General features: G+C 42.5%; 1 protein-coding gene across 5 annotated transcripts in view; it reads right to left on the reverse strand.

The window, feature by feature from the left end:
• CCDC85A (coiled-coil domain containing 85A) overlaps positions 1-25,462 on the reverse strand; it is a 194,004-nt gene extending 168,542 nt beyond the window's left edge. For all 5 annotated transcript variants that reach the window (XM_019624716.1, XM_019624715.1, XM_019624714.1 and 2 more), the window contains exons 1-2: positions 25,172-25,462; positions 16,724-17,690 (exon numbers count right to left, since the gene is read on the reverse strand). In XM_019624716.1, the coding sequence (XP_019480261.1) occupies positions 16,724-17,690; positions 25,172-25,438 (1,234 nt within the window). In that variant the 5' untranslated portion in view covers positions 25,439-25,462. The remainder of the gene's footprint in view (positions 1-16,723; positions 17,691-25,171) is intronic.
• Between the last annotated feature and the right edge of the window lie 310 nt (positions 25,463-25,772).

Consider the following 25,772-nt stretch of genomic DNA (forward strand, 5'->3'; position numbering starts at 1 on the left):
GGGGTGCCAGTGGAAATTCTGGTTCTTCAGTATTTCTTAGTAGATGGTAAAAACCATGATGTACCAAGAGTTTATAAGAAAATGGGAGGGAATATCCTGAGACTAAGAGCCAAGGCCTCCAATTCTAATGTTCCCTCCTCTCCCCCTTCCTCTTATTTCATGTACTGAGTGAGCCTGAAGGAGGAGAACAAGGTGGAAGCTTGAAAAGATTATTATTTTAAAGCCTATAAAATCACTGTGAAAGTTTCTCTCTCAGAGTCACGCTGGGCTCAAGACAATGGCCTGACCCATGGCAAGTGGTTCACCATAGCGCCAATAAATTCTTCCATTCCACTCATCAAACCAGGCCCTTCCGGATTTACACTAACCCAGGATCCCAGGAGCCATGACTTCATGGAATAAAGGGATCTTGTGTTGCTGTAACATATGCCACTGTTTCAAAATCCTCTGCTACAGTGAAACTATATCTTCAGTAAGTTAAAGTTGGTATTGGTAAAAGATTATATGTGTGTGTGTGTGTGTGTGTGTGTGAGAGAGAGAGAAAGAGAGAGAGAGAGAGAGAGAGAGAGAGAGAGAGAGAGAGAGAGAGAGAGAGAGAAGACCTAGAACAAAGCATTATTTTATAAAAATTACCAATTTAACTTAGTTTTTTCTGAGCTAAAGAATTGAATCTCCAAAGTACTATTAAAAGTTAGCTCTCATTAAATAAACCTTCCTATAAGAACTCATAATTGAGGCAGACAGTCAATTAAAGACACCTCAAACGCAACCTTTTGTAATGGCAGCCCACTGAGGTCACAGTACAGATCACATTTATCTAATTAAGCTATTAAAACACAAATTCTGCTTAAATAGTTCCACAGTAAAGAAAGGAAAAGGGGAGTTTCAAACAGGAAAAAGCTATGGCTTGGTAGATTCAAAGACAAACATTTAAGTTATGTTTCTTTAGAAAAGTTTGTTGCTTCCCATAAAAACCATGAAAAATTATCAGCACCTCATCAGCTATAGGTAGAGGTTAGCAAAAACTTGGTTTCTTTTGAAGAAGTTATGTTTTGTTTCCTCTTCAGCCCCAGAAGGCATCACAAAATAAAGAACAGGTGGTGGAAACAAAGTAGGAGAAACTGAAGGTGAAAGTTTTCAAAGCTGCACCAATTTAAATGTCTACTTCTGAAAAATAAAATTCCCATGCCCATAAATTAACTTGATTGTATGTTTTCATAACATGCCTGTCATCATAGCTGAGACCAAGTACACATGCTCAGTTAACAAGAATAATCAAGAAATGCTGTTATCTGGGACCATCCATTTACTGGTCCAGAAATCCAGCTTATACATCAAAAATGTTTGCTTCTTTTGGGGTCTCTGGGTTAGATCAGAGGTGTTCAAACTGTAAAGTCACTTTTGTTCAAGTAAAAGCTTAAGCACAAGTGTGAACAACTCAGATAAATGTCGAGTTGCCCAGTGAAGGGTACCTGTGGTCGCGGTGCAGGGGGTAGTAGAGCCTGCCTACTTCCCCTCTTCTCCCCACCGCTCCCCCCAAGGAGGCTCCATAGACCCTCATAGGGCTCACTGGAGCACAGCTTGAAAACCATCTGAGAATTAATGTACAACACCACAGGCTAAAATGAGGTTCAAATGCTGAAGTGGAAAAACATCAAAACTGATGGAACGTAAAAGCTAAATTAGGTTACTTTTACAACACTAAACCAACCAAAAAGTCAACCGGTTCCAAGGTTATATTTCTCTTTATTGTTTTAACAGAATTAGTTCATTGATTTTCACTTAGCAGTATATTTCTGCTTTCATGGCAACTAGGCCATATTTTCCCTAAAACCTTATAACATCTTCATTACTGACTCAGGAGATATTAGTCAGAAGATGGATAGTCTTTTTATTTTATTTTGTTTTTAACAACTTAAATGGAATATAATTTACATACCATAAAAGTCACCCATTTTAAGTATACAATTCAATAGTTTTTAGTACATTTACAGAGCTGTGCAACTATCACTACAACCTAATTTTAGAATATTTCCATTTCCCTCAAAAAAAATCCCTGTACGATTAGCAGTCACATTCCATTCCCATCCTCCATGCCAGGTAAACACTGACCTACTTCCGTTTTTATAGATTTGCCTGTTCTGGACATTTCATATCAATGAAATCATACAATATGTGGTCTTTTGTGATAGGCTTCTTTCACTTAGTATGTTGTACCATGTATCAGTACTTCATTCCTTTTTTAAAAAGATTTGTATTAAAACATAGCTCACATGCAATATTATATTAGTTTAGGTGACCATAGTTATTCAACATTTATATACCTAAAGAAGCGATCACCAAAGTCCAGCAACCATTTGACACTGTACTATGTTATCACAATATTATTACTATATTTCCTATGCTATACATTACATCCCCATGACATATTTTATACCTGGAAACTTGAACCTCTTATTCCTTTTCACTTTCCCCGTTTTTAAATTTTTCAATTACACTTGACATTCAATATTATCTTATATTAGTTTCAGGTGTACAACATAGTGGTTAGACATTTATATAATTTACGAAGTGATCCCCTGACTAGTCTAGTACCCACCTGGCTCCATACATAGTTATTACAATATTATTGACTATATTCCCTATGCTTTACTTTACATCCCCATGACTATTTCGTTAACTACCAATTTGTACTTCATAATCCCTTCACCTTAAAAGATGGATTGTTTTAACTGATGACCTTCATTGTAAAGCTCCCCCACTAAACAAGAATAGTAATTCAACATACCCTTTGGTAGAAAAATAAAATAGAAAATGAAATGATGGCATAAATCTGGATACATAAAACCCTCAAGCACTGACCACTGTAAAACCTCTTAGCTCAGGAAGCCTTAAGAAAAGAAATGAAAAACTATTAGAATTAAATTGAGTTATAAAACCCCAACAAGAGATTTCCCGCCCCCACCGCCCAATGGTAAGGAACTAGCTTACTTGGTCCACTTAGTTTAATGACAAGGTCTAAAGAATGGAGAGCAGTTTACATTCCTCCCCATATGAGAAACTAATGTTGCCATTAGGAAACACCCATGGATAGCATTTCACACCCGATGTAATCTAGCCTCGATCCACTTTCCAAAATTATCCGGCACAACCTAACCAAGATTTCAGACCCATGTCCTCATTGTTCCTTTAACACTATTTGCTCATTTCCACCTCTCCTAGACATCCTCACCTCCCTTGCCAGACAATCCAAGTCCAACCACACTCTAGGACTCAACTTCACAACGCCTCCTTTGAGTGGCCATCCCTGACAAGCATCTTGTGACCATCACCTCCCAGGCCCACGAAGGCCCATGGCACCAATAGTTCATTCTGTTCATTTGGTTCTGTTTTTATTGTTGTTGTTGTTGTTTTTATTTGTTTCTTAATTGTACCCCTTCACTGTTATTTATCGCCTCCCATGGACATGTCAGATCATGAACTCCTAGTATGAAGAGCCAGTGGCTGATTCTTTGGCTCTATCTCATACAGTGTTAGTACCATGCTGCACCCACATAAAACACACAACAAATATTTGTTGAATAAATGAGTGTGTGTCTATATATGTATTATTCTCAACCTCTCATCTCCACTTGGAACAGTGCAGAAATGTATATAAAATATAAGTGAAATATAAGCAGAATTTGGTTTCCTACCACCACCCACACTCATGAGTCTTCTACCAGATCATGCCTCCCTTACTGACATTTGTTTGTTTTACTATGTTATCTCAGAACACACTCTGATTAGCCTTTAATTTATTATAATAAATCTCTATTATCCCTGACATTGCTTAAAATGCATGGCTGCCTAATGAGTCGAGGCAATGATTTACAATGAAATTGCTATAGATTTTGCCCTTCCCTTCACTTAATGTTATGCTCCCAATTTCACTGAAGAGCCTACTCCAAACCAGTTCAAACACTAGCTGTAAAGTATAATAGTATTAAAGTGCCAAAGAAAGAAGAGAATGTCTTACCTTGTGCCTAAAGGTTCCAGGAAAAGACCACTAAAATCTGGTTAGATGGGATAGTACAAAAGTACATGAAAAGCCTGGTGTCACTGCCTATGGCTTACTGTCTGCCAAACTTTAGTTGATAGCCATACTCTCCCATCAAATACAAGGATGAGAAAGAAACTCAAGAATACCCAGTCTACAGTAGAGTAGAAAGTGAAATCCTTCATCCTGATTTTCAAAAGGTCTACCCCACTTAGCAACATGAGGAAATATGTAAGAGTCTAGACACAGATTGCATGTTTCAAACAAAGTCAGCCCATTGGCAGTCTGAACTCTGAGACCTGCCCAAGCAGAAGAAGCCAAACATCAGACTGACTGCCTTTACAACTGTACAAATCCAAGATCACCTCCACAAGAGCCTCTTTAGCTTCTTGTTCACCCATGAGGTGCTCAGACTCATCACTGCAGCCCCTTCAAAAGGGTTGGGTCCACTCTGACATTGCTAGAATTGGCAACCCTCCCTGACAAGTTCCCTACAAGGCACAGTGGCGCAGAGAGAGGATTTAGCCCACTGGGTCTCAGGTCGAGCCATGCACAATGAATGTTCCACCTAAGCACAGAATACCTCTGGGATAATGTCTTCATGAACTGCTTCCTGAATGGAGCCTAGGCCCAGCTGCACCACCCCTGGAGGAAACTGGGTGGGGTAGCAAGCAAGGAGAGGAGCACCCCCATCTAAGCTGGTCAGACCCCCAAAGCTGATAATCACCTTTCCTCCCGTCCTGTAAGAGGAGGAGCGAGAAGCAGGTAGCGGTACCTGGGTTGTGATTCCTGGCTTCCATTGGTCCACCCAGACTCTGACAAAGTGAAACTGAGTTAACACTGTAGGTTCTGTTTATCGACATAGAATCCTGTGTGAAACCAGACTTTCTACAAGGGCTGGGATAAAAATAAGGTCCCAAAACATGTTGGACCCTAGAAATGCATTTTATATTGCATTGTTGAATCTGAACCCTGGATTATCATTATTATTTCAAAAAATGTTTAATGGAGATAAATATTAATACAATGTTGCCAACTATTTCTTTGGGGAGAAAGACTGCCTTTTATTAAATACATATATTTTCATATATGTATTTAAATATTCAAATGGTCTTTTATGAAATGGTATTCACAGATAAAGATTTTTATTAATTTACTATCCATACTTAACAGAGGTAAAAAGTTGGCAATTCCAGGTTTATTCTCAGGATTTACATTTCTGTGAAATCCAAATTCTGGGACTACTGACTTAGAATATCTCTTTTTCCAGCCCCTTATTTTGCCCCCAGAAGTTGGCAGCATGCTGAAGGTCACACAAGAAGAAAGAGGCAAAGCCAGTTCTATATCCAAAGCTCCACCTGGGCAGTGTGCTATGATGCCTTTTAAGAAGTTAGTTCAAGACTCCACAAGCAAGAAAAATAAAAGCAAAAATAAATGAATGGGACTACATCAAAATAAAAAACTTCTGCAATATAAAGCAATATAAACCACCAACAAAATAAAAAGGCAACCAATCGAATGGGAAAAGATATTTACAAGCGATACCTCTGATTAGGGGCTAATATCCCAAATATATAAAGAAATCATACAACTCAACAACAAAAAGCAAACAATAAGATTAAAAATGGGTAGAGGACCTTTCCCAAGGAAGACATACAGATGACCAACAGATATCTGAAAAAATGCTCAACATCACCAGCTATAAGGGAAATGCAAATCAAACCCACGATGAGATACCACATCACACCTGTTAGAATGGCTATACTCAATAAGACAAGACATAAGTGTTGGAGAAGATATGGAGAAAAGGGAACCCTCATACACTGCTGGTGGGAATGTAAGTTGGTTGCAGCCACTATGGAAAAAAGTAAGGAGGTTTCTCAAAAAATTAAGACTCTGACCCAGCAATCTCTCTTCTGGATATCTACCCCAAAATTCGAAAACCCTCGTTTGAAAAGCTATATGAACCCTTATGTTCAATGCAGTATTATTTACAATAGCCAAGACATGGAAACAACCCAAGTGTCCTTTGACGGGTGACTGGATAAAGAAGAGATGGTACATATATACACTGGAATACTACTCGGCCATAAAAAATGAAATATTGCCATTTCCAACAACATGGATGGATTCTCAGAGTATTAGGCTAAGTCAGATGGCAAAGGACAAGAACCATATAATTTCACTCATGTGGGATATAAAACAAAAAACAACAAACAAGATGAAAAGCAAATTCAGATACAGACAACAGAATGGTGGTTACCAGCGGGGAAGGAGGCAGGGGGAAGACAAAGAGGGTAAAGGGTGTCAAATACATGGCGATGGAAAGAGACCAGACTTCAGGTGGTGAGCACACAATAGACTACACAGATGTTATAGCATAAAGTTGTACACCTGAAATTTATATGATGTTATTAACCAAGGCTAGCCCCATAAATTTAAAAAATTAAAATAAAATAAAAATAAGTTAGTGCACTGCACTATTTAACTCGATAAAAAAATTTAAATTGTTTATAATATTTTAAGATACATATCACTTTTATTCACAATTAAAACAGATTTTGACTGAAGGAGGTTTATAAAATTGTTTCATTGCTTTACAACCACAAATAAAACTTGGATGCCACATGTCAATTTAAGGATGGATATCTACATATTACTTTATGTGTGAAATTCCAGATACCCACAAATATAAAAATAACTCGATATGCTTTGTAATAGATACAATGGTACCAGCCTAGCTCTCTTTTTTAAATGAATGCCTACTGCATATATACCTGGCTGTACAGACTCGGGCAAGAATAACGTTTCCATCAAAGATAGATTTATGTGGTAGACCAATAAACCCCAAAGTGGACAATTTTGAAATTGAAACAGGAAAAAGCCAAAGAACTTAAGGGTGAAAACCATATGGCATATAGTTTTAGTGTAAGAGGGACTGAAGTACTGTCTCCATTTTAAGTGCTACAGGGACACTGCAAAAAGAAGCAATTTTCAAGACTGTTATTCTACAAATTTTGAGAAACTTGATTCTAAACCACTTCACATGCGAGTCACTATACTGAGGGAGATATTCATGGCATACCACCTGCGTCACATCTATTTCTAGACCTCTCATAACTGTAAATGTGCTCCCTGCCAAAGTGCCCTCATATGTAAAGTGAGCAGCTAAATTTGGCCAATTTCCTCCCTGGCCATATAGCCAGGACATTTCTGGTTGGCTCCTGTGACAATGAAGAGACATGCCCAGCCACTCAACATAAGACAGGTGCCCATTCACAACCTGCATTGCCACACAGACAGATCCTTTGAAATTCTTCAAGGCGTTGTCTCCCCCATCCCGCCTCTGTCTGCTCTTTTCATTCTCTCTTTCTGACTCTAAGTTGACTCTTAGCTCACTTTCCTGTTAGTCGTGTCTAATCCATCATCTGCAGATATGACTAATGACTTGCCTTTCAGGGTCTTATTATCCTGTTTGGGTGAATGGTGAATTGGCACTTGCTGTCTAGGGAAATAGAAAAGATGCTGAATTAATGAGCATGGTTAATTTGAATTCTCAAGAGTGGTTCAACAGTCTAGGATGCTTTGAACAGAAATCTGCCAACGCGGATTTTCTGACCTTTTAAATGCCATCAAAAGTGTAACGTTAAGTATACTTTACTTCTGTCTATAGTAGCATAAATCAGAATCACTGGCTTAATGAGTTCTGTTTGCAGTAAGCTGAGTTATTAAAAAACACAACTCCTTGAGAGCAGTTGGCGCTGCCATCTGGCCCATCCCTTTGCTCCTGGTCTCTTTCCCTTCTGTTTCTTACAGTCCAGAGCTGACACTTCTCCCAGCCCACAGCCTTTTGGCTATGAATACAAGTGGACATGTGAGGACAGGACGAAGGTCAGTCCATCTTCACAGAATGTTTGTCTGGAAGGAATGTGGCCTTAAAGTGGAGCGAGTCTGTGTGGGGGGGAAACAGGTAGTGAAGTTGCTGGCCTCTCAGGCTAGCAGCACGAATACTCCTTCTACTAAGAACACAGTTCAGTCGTTGTCCATCGGCTGTGAACTGTGCACCCCATCTGGCCCAATCAGAGGTTCCCAGGCAATAGACGCACGCTCACCTCCTATTCCACCAGGTCTTCTATCGAGGCCAGAATCAGTCTACTGACATTTCTTCTTGTCTCATTCTCATCACTACAGGTCTCTGGTTTTCTGGAATTTCCAACCGGAAAAGGAGGAAGAATGGTTCTCTACTCCATTTAGAGTCTTCATTATTAACATTACCCCTACCTCAAGTGGCCTCAAAGTCTAGATCAGGGGTCAGCAAATTGCGGCTCATGAACCACATGCAGCTCTTTGGGTACATTCTGTCTCAAAAGTTTGCCGACCCCTGGAAGAGCCAATCCTGTCCCTCACAACAATGTAAAAATTATTCGAGAGCCATAAATATATTTTTCACATAATCACCACTATGTGAATAATATCCTTTAAAATTTTTATAAGTGAAACTATGATAGTTTTATTTTCATTTTCAATTTTACTTCAGAGTCACATGTATGTACCCAAAGGGCCGCATGTGGCTCGCGAGCCGCAGTTTGCTCTGACCCCTGGCAGCTCTTCCGTCTCAAAAGTTTGCCGACCCCTGGTCTAGAAAATTAAATGTCTTCCTTATAAAACTGAGTCCATCCCCTGATAGTCATCATGATTCTAGTCCTCTACTAATTTAGCAACTGGCCTTGGGAAATTCACTGAAAGTAAGTCAATTTTCTCACCCAAAAAAATGGGAAACCAGAACTGGATAAAATGTACAGCACTTTACAGATTTAAGTCACTCTGATTCTATTTCTTGAACTAAATACAACTATAGTGTCCTAATTTCTTTCTATTCTTTAGCACTAAAATCCATTTTCAGTTAATTGAATTAATGTACTCATATACACACATGTACATGCATGTGTATACATGTAAATATTCACTAATTGTTTTTTTTCCTACTATAAGAAAACAAACCATGCCCCAAATGCAATTCATGCTTCTCATCATTTTTGAACCAACTAGCAATTATGGACACTCAGGAAGCTACACACAACTCAGATCAGGGAATTCCCCTGAAATCCAAGAAACCCCACAAGAGAAGATAAGAAGACCTTTTAGTTTCCTTTATGATCAAGGCTAGAAGAAAAAATTCTGAGTTTAAAGCAACAATAAATACACCTGACTAGAAAAGCCAACTCAGGAAGCATCAGAGACTACCTTTGATTTCTGGGTTATCAAAAGTTAACCAAAACATTCTACCCTTCAACCACAGCAGCAGACATAAACGGTGCTACAAATATTGTTTGCAAGATTTTAAAATGTAAGGATTCATGTTCCTCTATGTAGCTGAAAATGAAAGGTAAAAAAAGTTTTGAAAAGGTGATTTAATACCTTCAAACTCAATTATTTTAATGTTCTACTAAATATACATACAAGAACACTAAATACTGTATATGGAGACAGAGCATGAGTAATTGAAATATCATCTTTGAGCAATCACCTAACCCAACCTTTATCTCTAACATATTCTGGCTCATAGAAAAGCCTACAGAAGGCCTAAATAACTGGGACATGAAGGAGAAAAAAAAATCTAATAAATATTATTCCTGAAGTTTTTCTCTGGTAATTCAATGTATGCCTAGTTTCAATGGAGGGCCAAGACCAAGTTCCCAGACTTGCTATATACCCTTCCATAAAGATTCAAAGCACAGAAGCTCAAAAATGCATAACTCTTTGTTAGGTGAAAACTGTAAGTGGTTCAACCACGTGTGAATAACTCAGGTATCACCTTTTATCCTAGGAAGGACAAACCTTTTTAAGGATAATAATGCAACCTGCTGTTCCTCTGCCATTTTCCCCTTCTAAACACCTCTTCTGCCTCTCTGTGGCTCAAGGGTCCTCTTTCTCAGAAAGAGCAGCCACTCTTTCTATTGAAACCTCTTGAATAGCACTCTGAAAAGGAGGCAATTTATGTCAGGAGCAGCAGTAACTTGAACCTCCCTCTTTTGCAGATTAGAGACTCTTATAAATTAGAGCTGAGATTTCATATCTGTATTCTCAAGTGTCCCATGGTCTGTTCTTGATATTGAATCTCAAATTTCCCAGAATTCTGGAAAATCAGTCCATTTCAGAACTTGAAACTAGTCTTAATATTTCCCAGGATCAATTTCAACATAAATAATTTTCTCAAATGTACACAGTGTTTGCCCTAAAAAGTATTATAAAGGGCAAATTGGTGGTGCCAAAGGACCCAAGAAGCAAATATTTCTGAGTTCTTATAGAAATACCTCAGTTCTCTTAAGCATAGTCAAGACCCGAAAAATAAGCAAAAAGAACCTTCAAAAGCCAGAATATCTACAGACTCCGGATACATGGACCATGCACTAAAGGTCTTGCATTTTATTCATAAAAGGACACTTCAAGGCCATATACTCTTATTTTAAACAGTTCTTATTTTACTCTTATTTATATACTCTTATTTTAAACAGTGTAGTTATTCACTTTCCAGACCAACCATTAGCTACAGCAGAATGGAATTTAGAAACAAGGAGAAAATGAGTTAAAGTCAGGCCAGCTGAGGGCAGCAAGGAATATTCCTAACAGCACGCTGGTACTTGAAATGACTGAAAATCTATTTTCTAAAAGTAGGTATTAAAAAAATAAGAGCCACCTGGGGCCATTTAATGTAGGGACTCACAGATCCATCTAGCATAAGAGTCCCTGGGGTCACTAAGCATTAGAAGTGGCTAAAATTTGAGAAGTTTTAGAGCTTAAGGTCATAAATTTCAGTCCGGTAAAATTACTTCATCAAGCATACACTGGGCCCATTGGTGTTACACAAGTAAAACCTTATCATGTAAAATATATATATGCAAAGTTTGGCTTCACATTCGTATAACTGACCAGTGGAGCTTGACTGAGCTCTCTTCACCAATGCATCCAGAATGACCTATCATTACTGGGAGTAAATGTAGAGCCTTACAGCAAATCACTATATTTGTACTCACTTGACACTTGCAAAATTATCTAACGAAATTAAATATTTGTCATAACTTTTCACTTCCCTATGTTTCATTCTAAATTATTTCAGTTAAAAAGATAAATGTATCGCTAATTCAATAATCTTTTTTTTTTCTTTTCTATCTTTTGGAAAGTTGCAGTGAATCCAAAAATACAAACTTTTATTTCAATTGGGTCTAAATGACACAACTATAGGATTTTTGGTTGACTTCATAGCAGCAACTGGCTTATGTGACCGGATGCATTTGAACATTTGTTTGACTTAGCGGAACCAGTCAACTTAATGTTTGACATTGCTCAGATGCAATATTAAAGTTATTAAAATGTATATGTACAGACACATATACATAATATATAGGTTATACATACAGAAAATCTCCTTTGGAGAAAGGCGAAAGGATCCCCTAGATTAAAGAATGTTTACACCTTTGTCCTATTAATTGCCAGTGGAGTTGAAAACCTTACATTCTATAATATTAGAAAATACCTTCTAAGCCACCCAGGTTTTCCAGTAATAGTTTGCCTTTCAGATACAGTTTAAGAAATTGCAAAATACTCCCAATAGTAATTTTTATGTCATTAAATAAGTGTATTCTAATGTATTATGATAAATGCAATTTGCACACACAAGTATCATAATAATTTATTATTTTTCGAAGCTTCTTAAATTGATGTACCATCAAAGTGGATATAATGCTATCAAATTACCATATTAATGTATAAAGATCCAAAACTGTTATCTAGTTCTTTAACCATCTCTGTGTCAGTTCACACGATAGAAAATATCCCCAGAGGTCCTCAATTAAAATCGGTTCTAGTATACTGTAACTGTTGAAAATTTTCCCCCAAGACACATTCAATTTCTATTGTCCAAATTCATTCATAAGTGGCGTTCTGGCTTTTTCTAAGCAAAATACAAGATTTATGAGAGTGATTCTTCACGCAATAGTGCACCACTAGTTAATTTACAGACAACCTTGCTTCAGAGAAACTTTGCTGGACTCTTCCACACACAGCTTCTTACACCTCCATAAACAAGGCCGTTTTGTGTTATCAGCATTTTTTGTGCACTCACTAATAACCTCAACAAAGAATAAGGAGCAGTCTTACAACCCAGAGTGAAACCTATAAACTGGGAGATTTAAAATGCAGTCTTCTCTTGTGGGAAACATGCATTAGCATTGCAGGCATTACATGATACATATGCACCACTGGTATCTACTGTAAATGGGTTTGAAACCCATGTTCTTCTTTTGCCATCTGGATGTGAAGGCTTTAAAGAGTAGTCTTGAACTACTCATCTGCCAGAGTTTCCCCAAATTAACCTAACAATCCCACCTGCCCAAAACTCAAATTTTCAATGCATACCCCCACAAAGTGCATTATCAGCTTTGGTCTGATATCTGGAAGCAAAACCCTTTTGGTTGAGAGGGGTGACATTCACAGTACCTGCTGGGGTCAGTCCTTCTCAGCCCTGGAGTTCAGCAACGAAGAAAGTTATTCCTTATTCCCAGGAAGCTCGGGTGTTTGAGAGCTTCCCTCACACAAACCCATCTTATATAACCACCGCTCACCTAGGGCAGTGGGTTTCACGGGGTCTGCTCATTAGAATCACCTGAGGAGCTCTTTTTGCAACACACCTGGGCCCAGTGCCAGACCAATTCAATTGGCCCCTGAGTGTGGGGCTGAGGCACTGGTATTTTTTCAAAGCTACCATGGTGATTTTAATCTGCAGCCAGATAGAAAAACACTGCTCTAAAGCAGTGGTTTTGAATTGGGGAAATTTTGCCCACTCCCTACGCCCTAGGGACGTTTGGCAGGGTCTGGAGACATTTGTAATTAGTCACAACTGGGGGTGGCTTGTAGGGGCAGCCAAGGGTGCTGCTAAACCTCCTAACACACACAAGACCACCCCCTCACAACAAAGAATTGTGTGGTCCCAAATGTGAATAGTGCCGCTGCTGAGAAATCCTGCTCTAGATAAAGAGCTGGTGGAGAAACAGGCTGTGCTCTCTATCTCTAGGGATACTCTCAGAAAAGAAGAAAAGCAGCGGTAAGAAGCTTTCAGGAGGAAGACTTAACAACCCGCACACTCCATCTGGCCAGGCCAAATGTAGTTCTAAATGGACCTTGTCTAACACAAGTGAATAATTTCCTCATGCGTACGAAGGTGATACTGAAGGAGGGCCTGTAGCTATTTTCTCACTGGAACATGCTCAAAAATGTCAAATGAAGGATAATTAAGCAATGTTTTTAGAAGAAAAAAACAGTAAAGAGTAATGTTTCTTTTATTTATTACTTCTCCGTTGCTGATAACCAGAAATATGTGCCTCTAGAATTAAAATAAAACTACTTTTATGATTTTATCATCTGAATTCATAATGTTCCATGGGTGGACTACTTGTAAGGGCCTGGTGATCAGACTCACCTTTGTCTGGAAGGTTAACAATAAAGTAGAGCCATTATTACTGGAAGACACTGAATCATCAACAACATCCATGACCTTGGCTAAAAAGTTAACTGTTAAAAAGCAAAGATCTGCCAGCTGATATCTGGAAGCAAAACCCTTTGGTCTCATTGTGGAAGGGAACACTTTCACCTAAAAAAGTTCAATCCAACCTCGGATTTCAATGGAAATTCTCAAAAAGGTTCTCATTTTTTGTACAATTATAGCTAGAAGTGGCTATTCAATTACTTAATTTACAAATCTGGAATACAGCAAGGAACCTGAATAAATAGACAAATGCCTTAATGTCTAGATGTGATAAGGGTTGAATCTACTTCCTCCTTGCAAATGGAACTCTCTACAAATTGAAAAGAAATACTTGAATAATAACTTCTAAAGAAGTAAATGCATTCATGAGTAGTTTGTTCAATTTAGAGGTTTTATTCTGTTTGTTTTGCCTTTGCTTTTGTTGTTTTCTTAATCAGCTACTAATTTAAAAATGGCTATATACAGCCTTACATATTTTTAAGAAATGAAAAATACCTAAAATTCATCTTTGGATCCAGTTGGAAATTAAGCCAACTGTTTTAACCAAAGGATACTCTTGGGGGTCAAGTTCATTAACTACTTCCTCCATTGAGTTTATAATCAAAAGCACAAGAAGATGTAAAGAAGCCCAAAGCACAGTCACGTGAAACAGCAATCGTGGTCACTAATGTTTCCTCAGTGAGTCTATGTGTGTCTTTCTGGAGGGGATGTATGTATATCCTTACGAATAGGACACTATCCCACCATCTCTATTTCATTGTACCATAATGCGAACACATTTCCCACTTGCTTTCACCTGCTTTTTGTTCATACACGTGCTCATTCAGAACACTCACATCTCAGAATGACTCTGTAAATGACTCAGCAAATCTGCAATTTGAGATTAACCTTGCTACTGATTCCTATTTGTTTACAACCAAAGTGTGTGGGGATTTATGAATATAAAAGATCATGTCTTACCACTCATATCGAAAATTAATTTGGAATGGCAGCATAAATACAAGCTACCAATGCCCAAGTTTATAGGTGGATATCCATAAATATCTCATTGTGCCACTTCATATTCCAATTAATTACTGAAATAAAAATGTAATGCAAATGTACTTACAAATATACTTTGGTGAGGACATCAACTGTCCAAAGATTTGTCACTCAAGAATGAGAAAAGTAAACACAAGCATTAGAGTGGCATTCTAATAATGTATCTTGCAACATCAAACTTTTTAACTTAAAATTGTTAAACTTTAAAAAACATTGGCCTGACCCACTAAGTTTATCTGAATCCAGCCAACAAGCCATGATGATGTAATGTCATCTTATCTAGTGACATACCTTATTTTATGCCAGGTATTCTTTTAAATCTCTTATAAGTTAAATCCCATGTTGATTAAACTAAATGAGTTTCTTATTTTAAAAATAAATATTTTAAAGATAAAATTCTTCTGTAAAGAATTGTTTAGTAAGTGAACCACCTGCTCCTAAGTCATTTTTGTTTGTTTGTTTTTTGGTTCAAGATACAAAGTTTCCTTAAAATAGTGCACACATTTACTGCTCACGCTCATTAAAAAGTAATCAAAAAATGGAAAACTCATTACCTTTACCTTCCTGTTAACCCCATACCCCCTGAAGACAAGCTTCATGGCAATGACCCATCTCATGATGTAACACAACCAAAATATCTTTTTAAATGACTTTCACCTCCTGGGAGAACTGCGCAGCCAAGGCTGCCCACAGCAATCAGGGCAGCATGTCTGCCTCTCCTGGAAAGAGTGAGTGAAGGTACAATGAACTTGGTAAAAGCTCCAGCCAGCCAGCCAGCCAGCCAGCCAGGAGGCCTCAACACAACGGGTGAATTGGCTTCTCCCAGCCTTTACCTCCCTGCACAAACAACCAAGACCTCAGCAGCAGCCTCTCTCCCACCCTTCCTTTCTAGTTCCATTGTCGCTTAAAAGAACATTGGATGCACTAGAAGCCAAAACTCAGGAGTCCATTTTCAGCACTCCAAGAAAAGGATTAGGATGAAATGGAATCCAACAGGTAAATCCCCAAGTACAAAATTGAAAATTTACTCCATTGTGTCACTGCTAAAATTGGAAGCCGCTACTGCTCAGAGCCGACTACACAGAGTCTGGAGCAGCTTTCATATAAAGCGAAAAACCGCAGATACTTTGAATGAAAAAAAAAACCCCACAGTATATAAAACCAATCGTTTCAGTTCCAATTCAACCATAAGTAACATAAAAGGACTGCGAGGGGTTTTTTTTGTTTGTTTTTAAAGAACTTTTTTTTTTCCCCCTCTCTGAATTCAAGATGTAGAAAATTAAGCCTCTTCCAAAAGGTTGAAAAACTCAGGTTTAGAGCCACGTCAGCAAATGCAGCGGATGTTATGCTTTGGAAACCAAAGGAGTTTCCAAATACATCTGTATATTTTAAAGAGGAACATTTAAACAACCGGAAAAGATGTTTCTTGCAATGTAAAAAAGCATGCATTTCAGAATGTTTCAGGGAGTTTCATGGGAGGGTTGCGTGGGTTTGGAGTGAGTAGGGAAGGGAACCATTTGATGCATTTTAGATGCAAAGTCAAGTCACAGATTAACACTAAGGCCCTCAACACCATGAAAAACATCTTCAAGGTCAAATAAGGCATAGTTATAGGCATTCAGGCAACAGGCGGCAAGCCTGTTTAGGGACGCCATATTTCCTTTTTAATGATGTTACTGTTCTTCATAATAAATATTCATTTCTTCCTGTACATAAACTATTAAATGGATTCAAAAACGTTTCGGTCAGCTATTCCACAAGCGACAGCCCCAGTAGGACACTGCACACACAACTAGGAAAACGCTCAAGTTTAAGATGGAAGAACCTTAGAAAGGTTCTGTTTTTATCTACAATGGCCACAAATCTCACCCTGAATACTCAGGGTCCCATGGAATTATTGATCCTCCTCCCCTAACCTTTCATTCCTAATCTTCTCCAAGTTGACTTGACTGATAACTGTATAAACTAGAACAAATCAAAGGGAAGAAACACACATCACGATTTGGGGGGCAATGTTTGCGCCTCCCTCAACTCCCACCCTCGCGAAAGCCTGCTCTTTCTAACACGTCTGGAACGCAGTTCCCCAGCACGTACTGACCTACCGTTCATGCCACTGTAGACATTTCGGTGATGGGGTGACACTTCCTCCTGCGCCTGCCTTCGGAGGGTACCCTCCCTGCTGCCTCCGCCGCTGCCTCCACCGCCGCCACCGCCTCCGCCGACATGTTTGTGATCTGGGCTCCCCCCAAAATGCTGTTTGAGGTGCTCGGGGCTAGTGCCCCTGGCTCTAGGGAGATGCTCCAGGCTCCCACTAAGGGCGTGTTTCTGTAGATGCTCCGGGCTCCCTCCACTGTGCCTGGAGTGTTCGGGGCTGCCCCCAGGCCTGTGCTTCTGAAAGTGTTCCGGGCTCCCACTCAGCACATGCTTGGGCAGCGTTTCGGGGCTGCTCCCTGGATGCGGGTGCCTTTGCTGTTCAGGGCTGCCCTTGCACAAGGGTTTGTGGTGCTCAGGGCTGGGTCCTTTGAGTGCTTTGGGGTGATCTGGGGTGCTGGAGGCCCTAGGTTTCTGTAGATGGTCTGGGCTGGTGCTCCTGTGCTTGGCGTGCTCTGGGCTGCCCTCGGCCCGGGGCTTCTGCAGGTGCTCAGGGCTGCCACTGCTAGCATGGTGCTTGTGGTGGTCCGGGCTGTCGGTGCTGCCGGTGCTGGAGGTGCTGCTGCCGTCGCCCACGTCCCGCACGTAGGGCGCTGTGGAGGCGGTGAGCTGGCACAGGCTGGCCTGGCTGTCGATGGAGCAGCGGCTGCCCGCGCAGCCCGCGCCCTTCTCCTCGTCCAGCAGCACGCAGAGCTCTTTGAGCTCCATGTTCTCCTTCACCACTTCCTCCTGCTTCACCTCCAGCTCCTTCAGCTTCTGCAGGTACAAAGCCACTTCCTTGTGCATCACCCCAGCCGTGAAGCGGCCCAGTCTCTGCCACTCCCGGGACACCCTTTTGCCTTTCTGCCGGTCGTCATCCAGGAAACAGCAGAGGTCCCTCAGTTCCTGGTTGTCCTCCTGGAGTTTCTGGTTGATATCCTGAAAAAAGAGATGCAACCACTCAAGACAGGTACACATGTGAAGGCATATCAGGTTTAGACTTCCCCACTTGGAAGGAGAAAGTGCAGAATAGGTGAATTCCCTGTAATGTTAGGGGAGGAGGTGAGAGGGTGAGCGGAAGCTTCAGGTTCATAGTTGTCCATAAAAATAAAAATAATAGTCATTGGTTATGCTCTGTGCCTAATGCTTTACATGTATTATCTCACCTGTTCTTCACCAAAAACTTAGGGGGTAATGATTATTATCGTTGTTTTACAGAAAAGAAAACTGGGCCTCCACAAAGCTTCTCTTGTGCAAGGTCATCCAGTCAGTATTTAAAGAGCAGGCTGTTAACAGGAAATCAGTACAAAGCAGGCTCCCCTGTCTCACCATCAAGGAAGAAAGATGGTTCCTTGAGACATGTGAAATGCTTAAAAGCTCTGAAGTAACAGGCCTTGATCAGCACAAATGACAAGCATGGCCTAGGTTTTCCACCCATGACTGGGACACACAGCCCCAAAGCCCCCACAAGGGAACAGCACACTTGCCCTCTAGTGGCATTTCAATCCTGCACATCCAACCCCCTGCACCTTTCCCAGGCATCACACAAGCAACACAAGCAATGCTGAGCTCTTGGGTGACAGCCAAACTCCTCTCCCCAAATTGTACCTCTCAGCAAATGCCACCTCCACCCATCCTGTTGCTCTGTATAAGAACCTGTAGTTATGCCTGATGTCTCTTTCAACCTTGCCTTCCACTTCTGAGCCAAACAAGTCTTCTGAACTCTACTTCCAACATTTATCTCATCTCATCGCTCCCACACCTAAAACCCTTAATAGCTTCTCACTGCCCTTAGGATCAAGTGCAAAATCCTTCAAGCCTCTGCTAGGCCCCAGTCGTATGACCCAGCCTACTTCTCCAGCATGAATGGTGAGCCATTGGTTCATTCACAAACATTGAGTAAGCCTCTGCTATGTGCTAGGTACCAGTCCAGATGCTGGGGATGCATCAGGGGACACAGCAAAGACCTTGACATCCTATGACTTTCATTCCAGTAGGAAAGGCTGGCCAAAAGCAAGTACAGAACATGCCACGTAGTGAAAGGTGCTGGGAAGAAAAGTAAAGCAGATTAAATACTATTTTTTAAGGGAAGGCACTTCTGCTGAGAAGGAAAACATGTGGGCGAAGACACAGGTGAAATTAAGGAGCAAACATTTGAGAGAAGATGATCCCAGGAAGAGAGAAGGGCAAGTATAAAAGCCCCGAGACAAATGTGGCTCAAGTTACAGAGAAGCCAGCATGCCAAAAGCGAAGTGAGCAAAAAGGGCAGAGCTGGGAACGGAGGTCTGAGAGGTGTCAGGTAATGCAGGGCCTTGTCAGCCACGGGAAGTACTTTGGACTGTCAGAAGGCCAAGGATAGAGTGCCATGATATGATTCATTTTGTAAGGAATCGCCATAGTTGTGTGTGAAAAACACACTGGCTAGGGGTGAAGGGAAGAGTGGGTAAAAGACAGGGAGCCAGGATAAGGTGGAAGATCAGAGACCAGCTAGGAGGTTACTGGGCTAGTCCAGGTAAAAGGAGATGATGGTGGCTTGGACACATGGTAGCAGTGAAGAAGGTGAGAACATTCCCTTCCCATCATGCACTGAGCCCCACCAACACTGACCTTGTTTCAGGGCCTCAAAAGAGAAACCCTTCCCATCTTTCACTTGGAATGCCTTCCCCCAGCCTTCTACACAAGCTTCAGGTCTTAATTTATGTTCCTTCCCCATATAAGCCATTCCTGACCACTCCCTCTAATCTAAAGGAGATTCCCTTCTATGCTCTACCATGACCTCTTAGACTTCCTCTCTGTTGTACTTATGACAACTTGTAATCACATATGGTTGGATGACATATGGTTGAATGTGGCTATTACTCATATCTCCTTCTTCACCACAGTAAAGTCATGACAATGGAGACCGCCCCCCACCATTTATTCTGTTCACTTGTTTATCCAGAACACTGCGCCCCTACCATATATACTTGAAACCAAGGAATTTTAAAATCAGTTGTGAAGTTCCCATGATTCTCCATTCATATATATAGTAAAAAGGGTAACAGTTCCTTAAGCATGTTTGGTAGGGGTAAAACAGGGGCAGCTACCTAAGGTTTCCCTTGCTGTACAAAGCCTGGAAACGTCTGGCCTTGTGACTCCATCATCCAATCTAGAACCAGAGGTACTCAGAGAGGAGACTTAATTCTCTGAAACTCAGATTAACTCCAACACTTTGCCTGCTATTGACTAGAAAATAAACTAGAAAACATCTGCCATCTAAGCCCTGTACCTCCTGATAGTCATGAGACCTGAGATGGGAGTGATGTTCAAGACCTGAGGAAGAGAGTCCATGAAGCTCAGCACTCAACTCCAATTCTAACTCTAGACATTACCAACAACTGTTTCCTTGTCTCTAATGCCCATCTATTCCTTTTGCTTCTCATTGCCACTTTCTGACCTGAGGTGTACCATTTCCAAAAGCCCGGCCTCCCTGCCTTGGTCTGCCCCGTTCCCTCACCCAGGCTCTCATTGGCCTGACTGATCACCAAAAACACTCTCTGCGTGTGTATCTCTCCTGCATATCAACCCCCATCAACTCCCCTTTGCCAGGGAAAATGAATAAATAAAGGCTTTCCCCTGCCTTTCCACACTTAGCTCCCTCTATGTCAGCTAATTATGAACCCTGATTTTGTTTAGCTTTCCAACTAGAAAATACTATCTTCTCCAGTGTATGAACTTATAAGAGGAGAGATTCCTCTGAGAAGATTCCCTCTAACCCTAGAATGGCACCTGGCATGCAGCAGTAGCAGGCATGAATGAAATGAATGAATGAATGAATGAATGAATGAATGAACGAACTTTGCCACTCACTGCTTAATGCCTGTTAGACACACTAGCTAGAGCACTCATTGGGCATCATTTTTATTTCTTTTCTAATGTAGATGTCTTAGCTTCTGGAGAGCAGAGTCCATTCCAATATCTTTCTTTGCAAGTTAACATACCTGGCATGGTGTGAACACTTAATATATGTTTATGGACTGACCAGCCCTTTAAATCTCTAAGCCTGTGGTCAAAACGGGATACAGCTCTGGCTACTGAGAAAGAATTTCTTGTTTTCAGCAAGCTCCTGCTATGTTGGAGTCTACAATAATAAGAAAATGAAAATCCCCCGACACAGATGCTTTAGGGGAAATCAGAAGCTGTGGGTATTCTGAGAAGATAATACTAAACAAAATTAATCTTTCTAAGCTTCAGAAATTACTCCACATTTAGTTTAATCCTGGCATTTCATAAAAGTTCAAGTCATGCTCTTCGTCTGACTAAATTTCCATCTGAAAATACTTCCCTTTGACTATCTTACAACTACTCCTGCTATCTCCTGAACTGGGAAGTAAACAGGACTTTTGCTGCTGTGGAATTCAAGGAGTTAATGCACTTTCAAAATGGAGTGAAACAAGCTTCTCAAAATTCCAGTTGGGGCAAAAAGGAGTGGGTATTGGCCCCGTCATTTTTCTTTATCACAGCTCCTTCTTCCTAGTATCAGTTTTCTTGGGAATGCTATTAACGCTCCAATTTATTGAGCTATTGCCTTTGCTTTCTGATAAACAGCTAAGCAACCAGCTTAATAACAACCTTGTGAGTCTGCTTCTCCGAATCTGCCATATCAAGACTTGGGCTTTCTTTTTCAAAACACCAAGTGGCCTCTTAACATTGCTATAGGCCACCAGATGTTACCCATCTGTCTAAAGTGGACTTTTTTTTTTTAAGATTTTATTGGGGAATTGAGGGAGGGGAACAGCGTTGGGGTATCCAGGAAGGGGAACAGACAAGTTGCTGTCCTTTTGTTCTTCAGTCTAGATGTGAAGGACATCGCTCTACTGGCCCATGTTGGCACCATCATTGTGCTCTTCCCGGGTGAGATAGTCACTCGCCGGCCATTGGACGGCCGCTCACGGTGGCTCACGGCGGCTGCCAGCCACTCACAAAAGCTCACGCTCCCTGCCGGCCAGCCCCACTGCAGCCTACGCCATCATCAGCGACTCACAGCAGCCCAGCTCCAGGTGGAGCTGTTGTTCACCATCTTAGCTGTAGAGGGCGCAGTGTCACAGGCCCTCATGTGGGATCCAAACCGGGGCCCTGCTGCTCAGAACTGGCGTCACAAGTCACCTCCTAACCAACGCGCCATTCGGCCGGCCCTAAAGTGGACTTTTAAAAGATTAAACCCACTTCATGGCATAGCATCCAAAATTTCATTCATAGGACTCAAATATTGTATCTGTGGTTAAAGAAGAATGTTTTAGTTTGCTATTTTTCATCATTGCAGGGTAGGGAATTGTTGTGTTAGGGAGCAAGGAGGAAAATGAATGTGCTGCAAATAACAAATCTACAGAGATCCAGTTCCCCCAAACTCACCCCCTGCTCCCTGAAATCCCAGGTCAGAGCAGCCTAAGTGTTGGTATATGCTCAGCAGTGCACAAACATGGTTCTCAGGAATCCAGTTCTGTACAACATCAGAACCCTAATCCCCTTTCTCCATCCGTTTCAGGACCACACATTCTAAACACAGAATGTCAGCTAGCCAAAAGAAAGTCAGCCTATTTTGAGCATTTTGTGTCTGTATGACCTTGAGAAAGCTAACCTCACTGGGGGTTTCTTCATCTATGTGTCATTTAATCCTCATCAAACCTCATATGGAATTAATATCCCCAGTTAGCAGCTGAGGAAACTGAGGCTTAAAGAGGTTAACAGTTTGCCCAAGCTACCCAAACTGTCAGACTCCAATTCTTTGTCTTTCCACTGTCCCACACTGCACTACCTCCTAAATGATTAAATACAAAACAAGTTTGCCACTGATTGAACAGAGTCGCAGGCCCCTCAGAGGAACCGAACTGATGCTCCCATCTCCCATGTCTACAGCTGCAGTACCACCTAGTAGCCTTGAAAATATTTAGAGTTAATTTCAAAAGCAGTACACAAAGGGGCATTAAAAAGAGAAAGTGTTATGGCCTTAATACCCTAAATTTACAGTCCTCAACTGAGAATCTCAAACCATCAGGGAAAAGAGAGAGAGAGAGAGAGAGAGAGAGAGAGAGAGAGAGAGAGAGAGAGAGAGAGAGAGAAAGATCCCTTCTTTCTAGAATTATTCAGTCAACCACATTTACAGATTACTATGGTGTCCAGGGAAGCTCTGAGTTGAGATGATGAAGAGAAGGGAGAAAACTGGCCTCTCAGCAGGGCTTTACCACAGCCCCCTCCCCCCCAGAGGTGGGTTAGAGGTCTTGGATATACCAGCTGCTCCGGACAATGGGAAGGAGTAGTGGAGGCTATATCAGAAAGCAACCACCCCCATCATTTCTGACCTTGCTAAGGAGGTGTACTGGAAAGGCTTTTAATGTCGGGTCACAAACCTAAACAACCGGGAGACTCCCCTACTTGGGGTGTAACTGCCCTTAACTGGCCTAATAGGAATTTCTCTAAATGAAGCTAGCAGAATGGAGACCAGGCCCCTCACCACTCACACATAGACCCACACACACTCAGTCAATCCACACAAACTGAAAGAACTTCAAGTATTTCTGAGCTATTATGTCAATGCTCCATACAATTAACTGATTAATTTAAAACTCTTCCAAGTCACATTATACAGTAGTTCATACCATGAAACAAGATTAAATTGGAGGATTATCAACTGTACTTTTTTCTAACTTTGCCTAGGAAACCCAGATCCTGGAGACACACAGCTACACATTTACATGTCCTCTCCTGGTGAGAATAACTAGTTTTTTTGTAGTCAAGTCCAGCACTAAACCTTCCCCTACATTATCATAACTTATTGTCACAACCCCTAGGAGATGGTTATTATCATTTGCGTATTATTGATGAGTAAAATGAGGCTCTGAGAAATTAAATACCAAAGCTCACCCTCCTGGTAAATGAGGATTCTAGATCTAAACCCACCTCTGAGATGATCTTACCGCTACACTAGCCTGTCTCTAATCTCCTAAGAGCCTGGTACTTAATAAATACTCCATTAGTAATGAATTAAACCAAAGGAAAAAGGAAGCCCTGGGATTTTTCTGACTGTGGAATCTTCCTAATAGCACCCACTCTAGGGACTATATGACAGTCGGTTGGAGCCTGGGGGAGTGGGGGACCTCCACCTGGAGTGGGTCCAGCACCCAGGTGAGCATTTGGCGTTTTGCTCCTCCCCCCCCCCCTTCTCTTTGCGCCAGAATCCCAGAGCTGGAGCACTGAGGCAATTCAGAAAGTGTCGACCGCCTGATAAGTGGGTGGGAGTGGAAAGGGGACAAGAACAGCATGTGCCTGCGGGAATTTGCTCCCTATGGTCCCTGCAGTGATTTCGTTTGTGTCTGGCTTCCTATAAACAAAAGCAGAACAATGAGAGGAAGGAATACCAGGAGGCACCAGCGCAAGCAGTGAGGAGAGGAACTTTGTGGTGCTCGCCGGCAGGGCGGTTCCCCGCCACCGGTATGCTGCAGCCAACCGGGCAGGCACACTGCTGGCACACTCAGATCTCTCCGAGGAGAAAAGAAAGTTGGTGGGGGGGACTGGGTTTTTTTGTTGGTTTTATTTTCTTTTGCCTAATATCAAAGAGGGAGAGCTGGCTCAAAAAAAGCAAGCATAGCTGGCTGACACTTGGGGTACCCTTTCAAAACACTGCGCCTCCCATACCGAGTCCCTTTGCTCCCCCACCCCCATGCTAAATCAAATTAAAATCAATCTGGGGGTGGGGGTGGACAGGGGGCAGAGGGGACACGCAACCCTAGATGACGCCATCCGAATTCCGGAAGAAAGAAAGCTCTGGAGCAGGTAGAAAACGCAAAGGCAGAGAGCTCAGGCTCTTCTGCACAGGGTTATGATATATACGCCAGCTCCGAGGATGGCGCCTGCGGCTTCTTCCTGGGCGCCCCTCTGCCCAGCACTGTACCCTGTCCTCACCCTCTGCCCGCCAGAAAAGACGTGGCGCCAGACTAGCCGTATGGTATCCCGAAACCCCAAGGGTGAAAATGCCCTGGCCTCGCTCCCTCGCTCGCTCGCCCGCCTTTTCCCCTGCCAGGCTGTAACCCGGCTCCCCAAAGCACTGATTTGCCAGGCTCCCTAGGAAATTAAAGGTTCCGCATGCCCATCACCTCCTCCCAGCCTTTCAGCATCCTAGGCGCCCGTTCCTCTGGCCACAGAGAACCCCGAGAGGGAGCTGGACGCTGGCGCGCCCCATATAGGGAAGAGGAGGGAACCAAACGCATCCAAAGTTTGGAAAAGTTTCCCAAGGGCTGGGGATGGGGAGCAAGGGGTGCTGACTAGGACAATGGGGAGGATCACCTGTTGAAGGAGGGAGGGAAAGTTAGCCTGGCCCCACCTCTCCGGGGCGTCCCGCTCCCTGCCCCGCGGAGCCCGGACTCCCTGCCCGACCCCGCGCTCACCTTGAGCCCGCGGATCTCGCCGAGGTGCAGCTGCAGACGGCGGTTCACCTCGCGGATGAGGTTGCTGTGGTCCAGCATCGCGCTCACCTTCTCGGCCTCCGCGCGCCGCAGGCTGCGGATCAGCTCCTCCTTGCTCCACTGCAGCAGCTCCTCATCCGATACTTTGGACAGGTCCTCCACGGCGGCGGCCGCGGATGGGCCGGCGGAGGCTGGGGGACAACTTTCCGCCGCCGCCGCCGCTGCTGCGCTTCCGGCGGCCTTCGACATGATATCCGCGCGGCGGCAGGTGCGAGTGGGTGGAAGAAGGGAAGCGACACCCAAAAGCACGGGCGCAGCGGGGCCGCCTCCGCCCACACCCCTCTGTGCTCCGGCGAGTCAACGGCACCGCCCAGGGGCCGCTGGGTTGGGGCGACAAGGGTCGCGCTGGGCGGCCATCCTACCTCGCCATCGCGGCGCGCGCGCCCGCGCACCCCCAGAGCCGGGCATCCACCCGCGCGCTGCTGCCGAGGCGCGTCCCAACTCCGCACAAGTCCATGGTGAGAGGCGCAGGGGAGCTGGCGCCGCCCGGGGAGAACCTAGGGAGCCCGCGGAGGCGCCGAGG

The sequence above is a fragment of the Hipposideros armiger genome, unplaced genomic scaffold, assembly GCF_001890085.2.
Source record: "Hipposideros armiger isolate ML-2016 unplaced genomic scaffold, ASM189008v1 scaffold_602, whole genome shotgun sequence".
Lineage (NCBI taxonomy): Eukaryota > Metazoa > Chordata > Mammalia > Chiroptera > Hipposideridae > Hipposideros > Hipposideros armiger.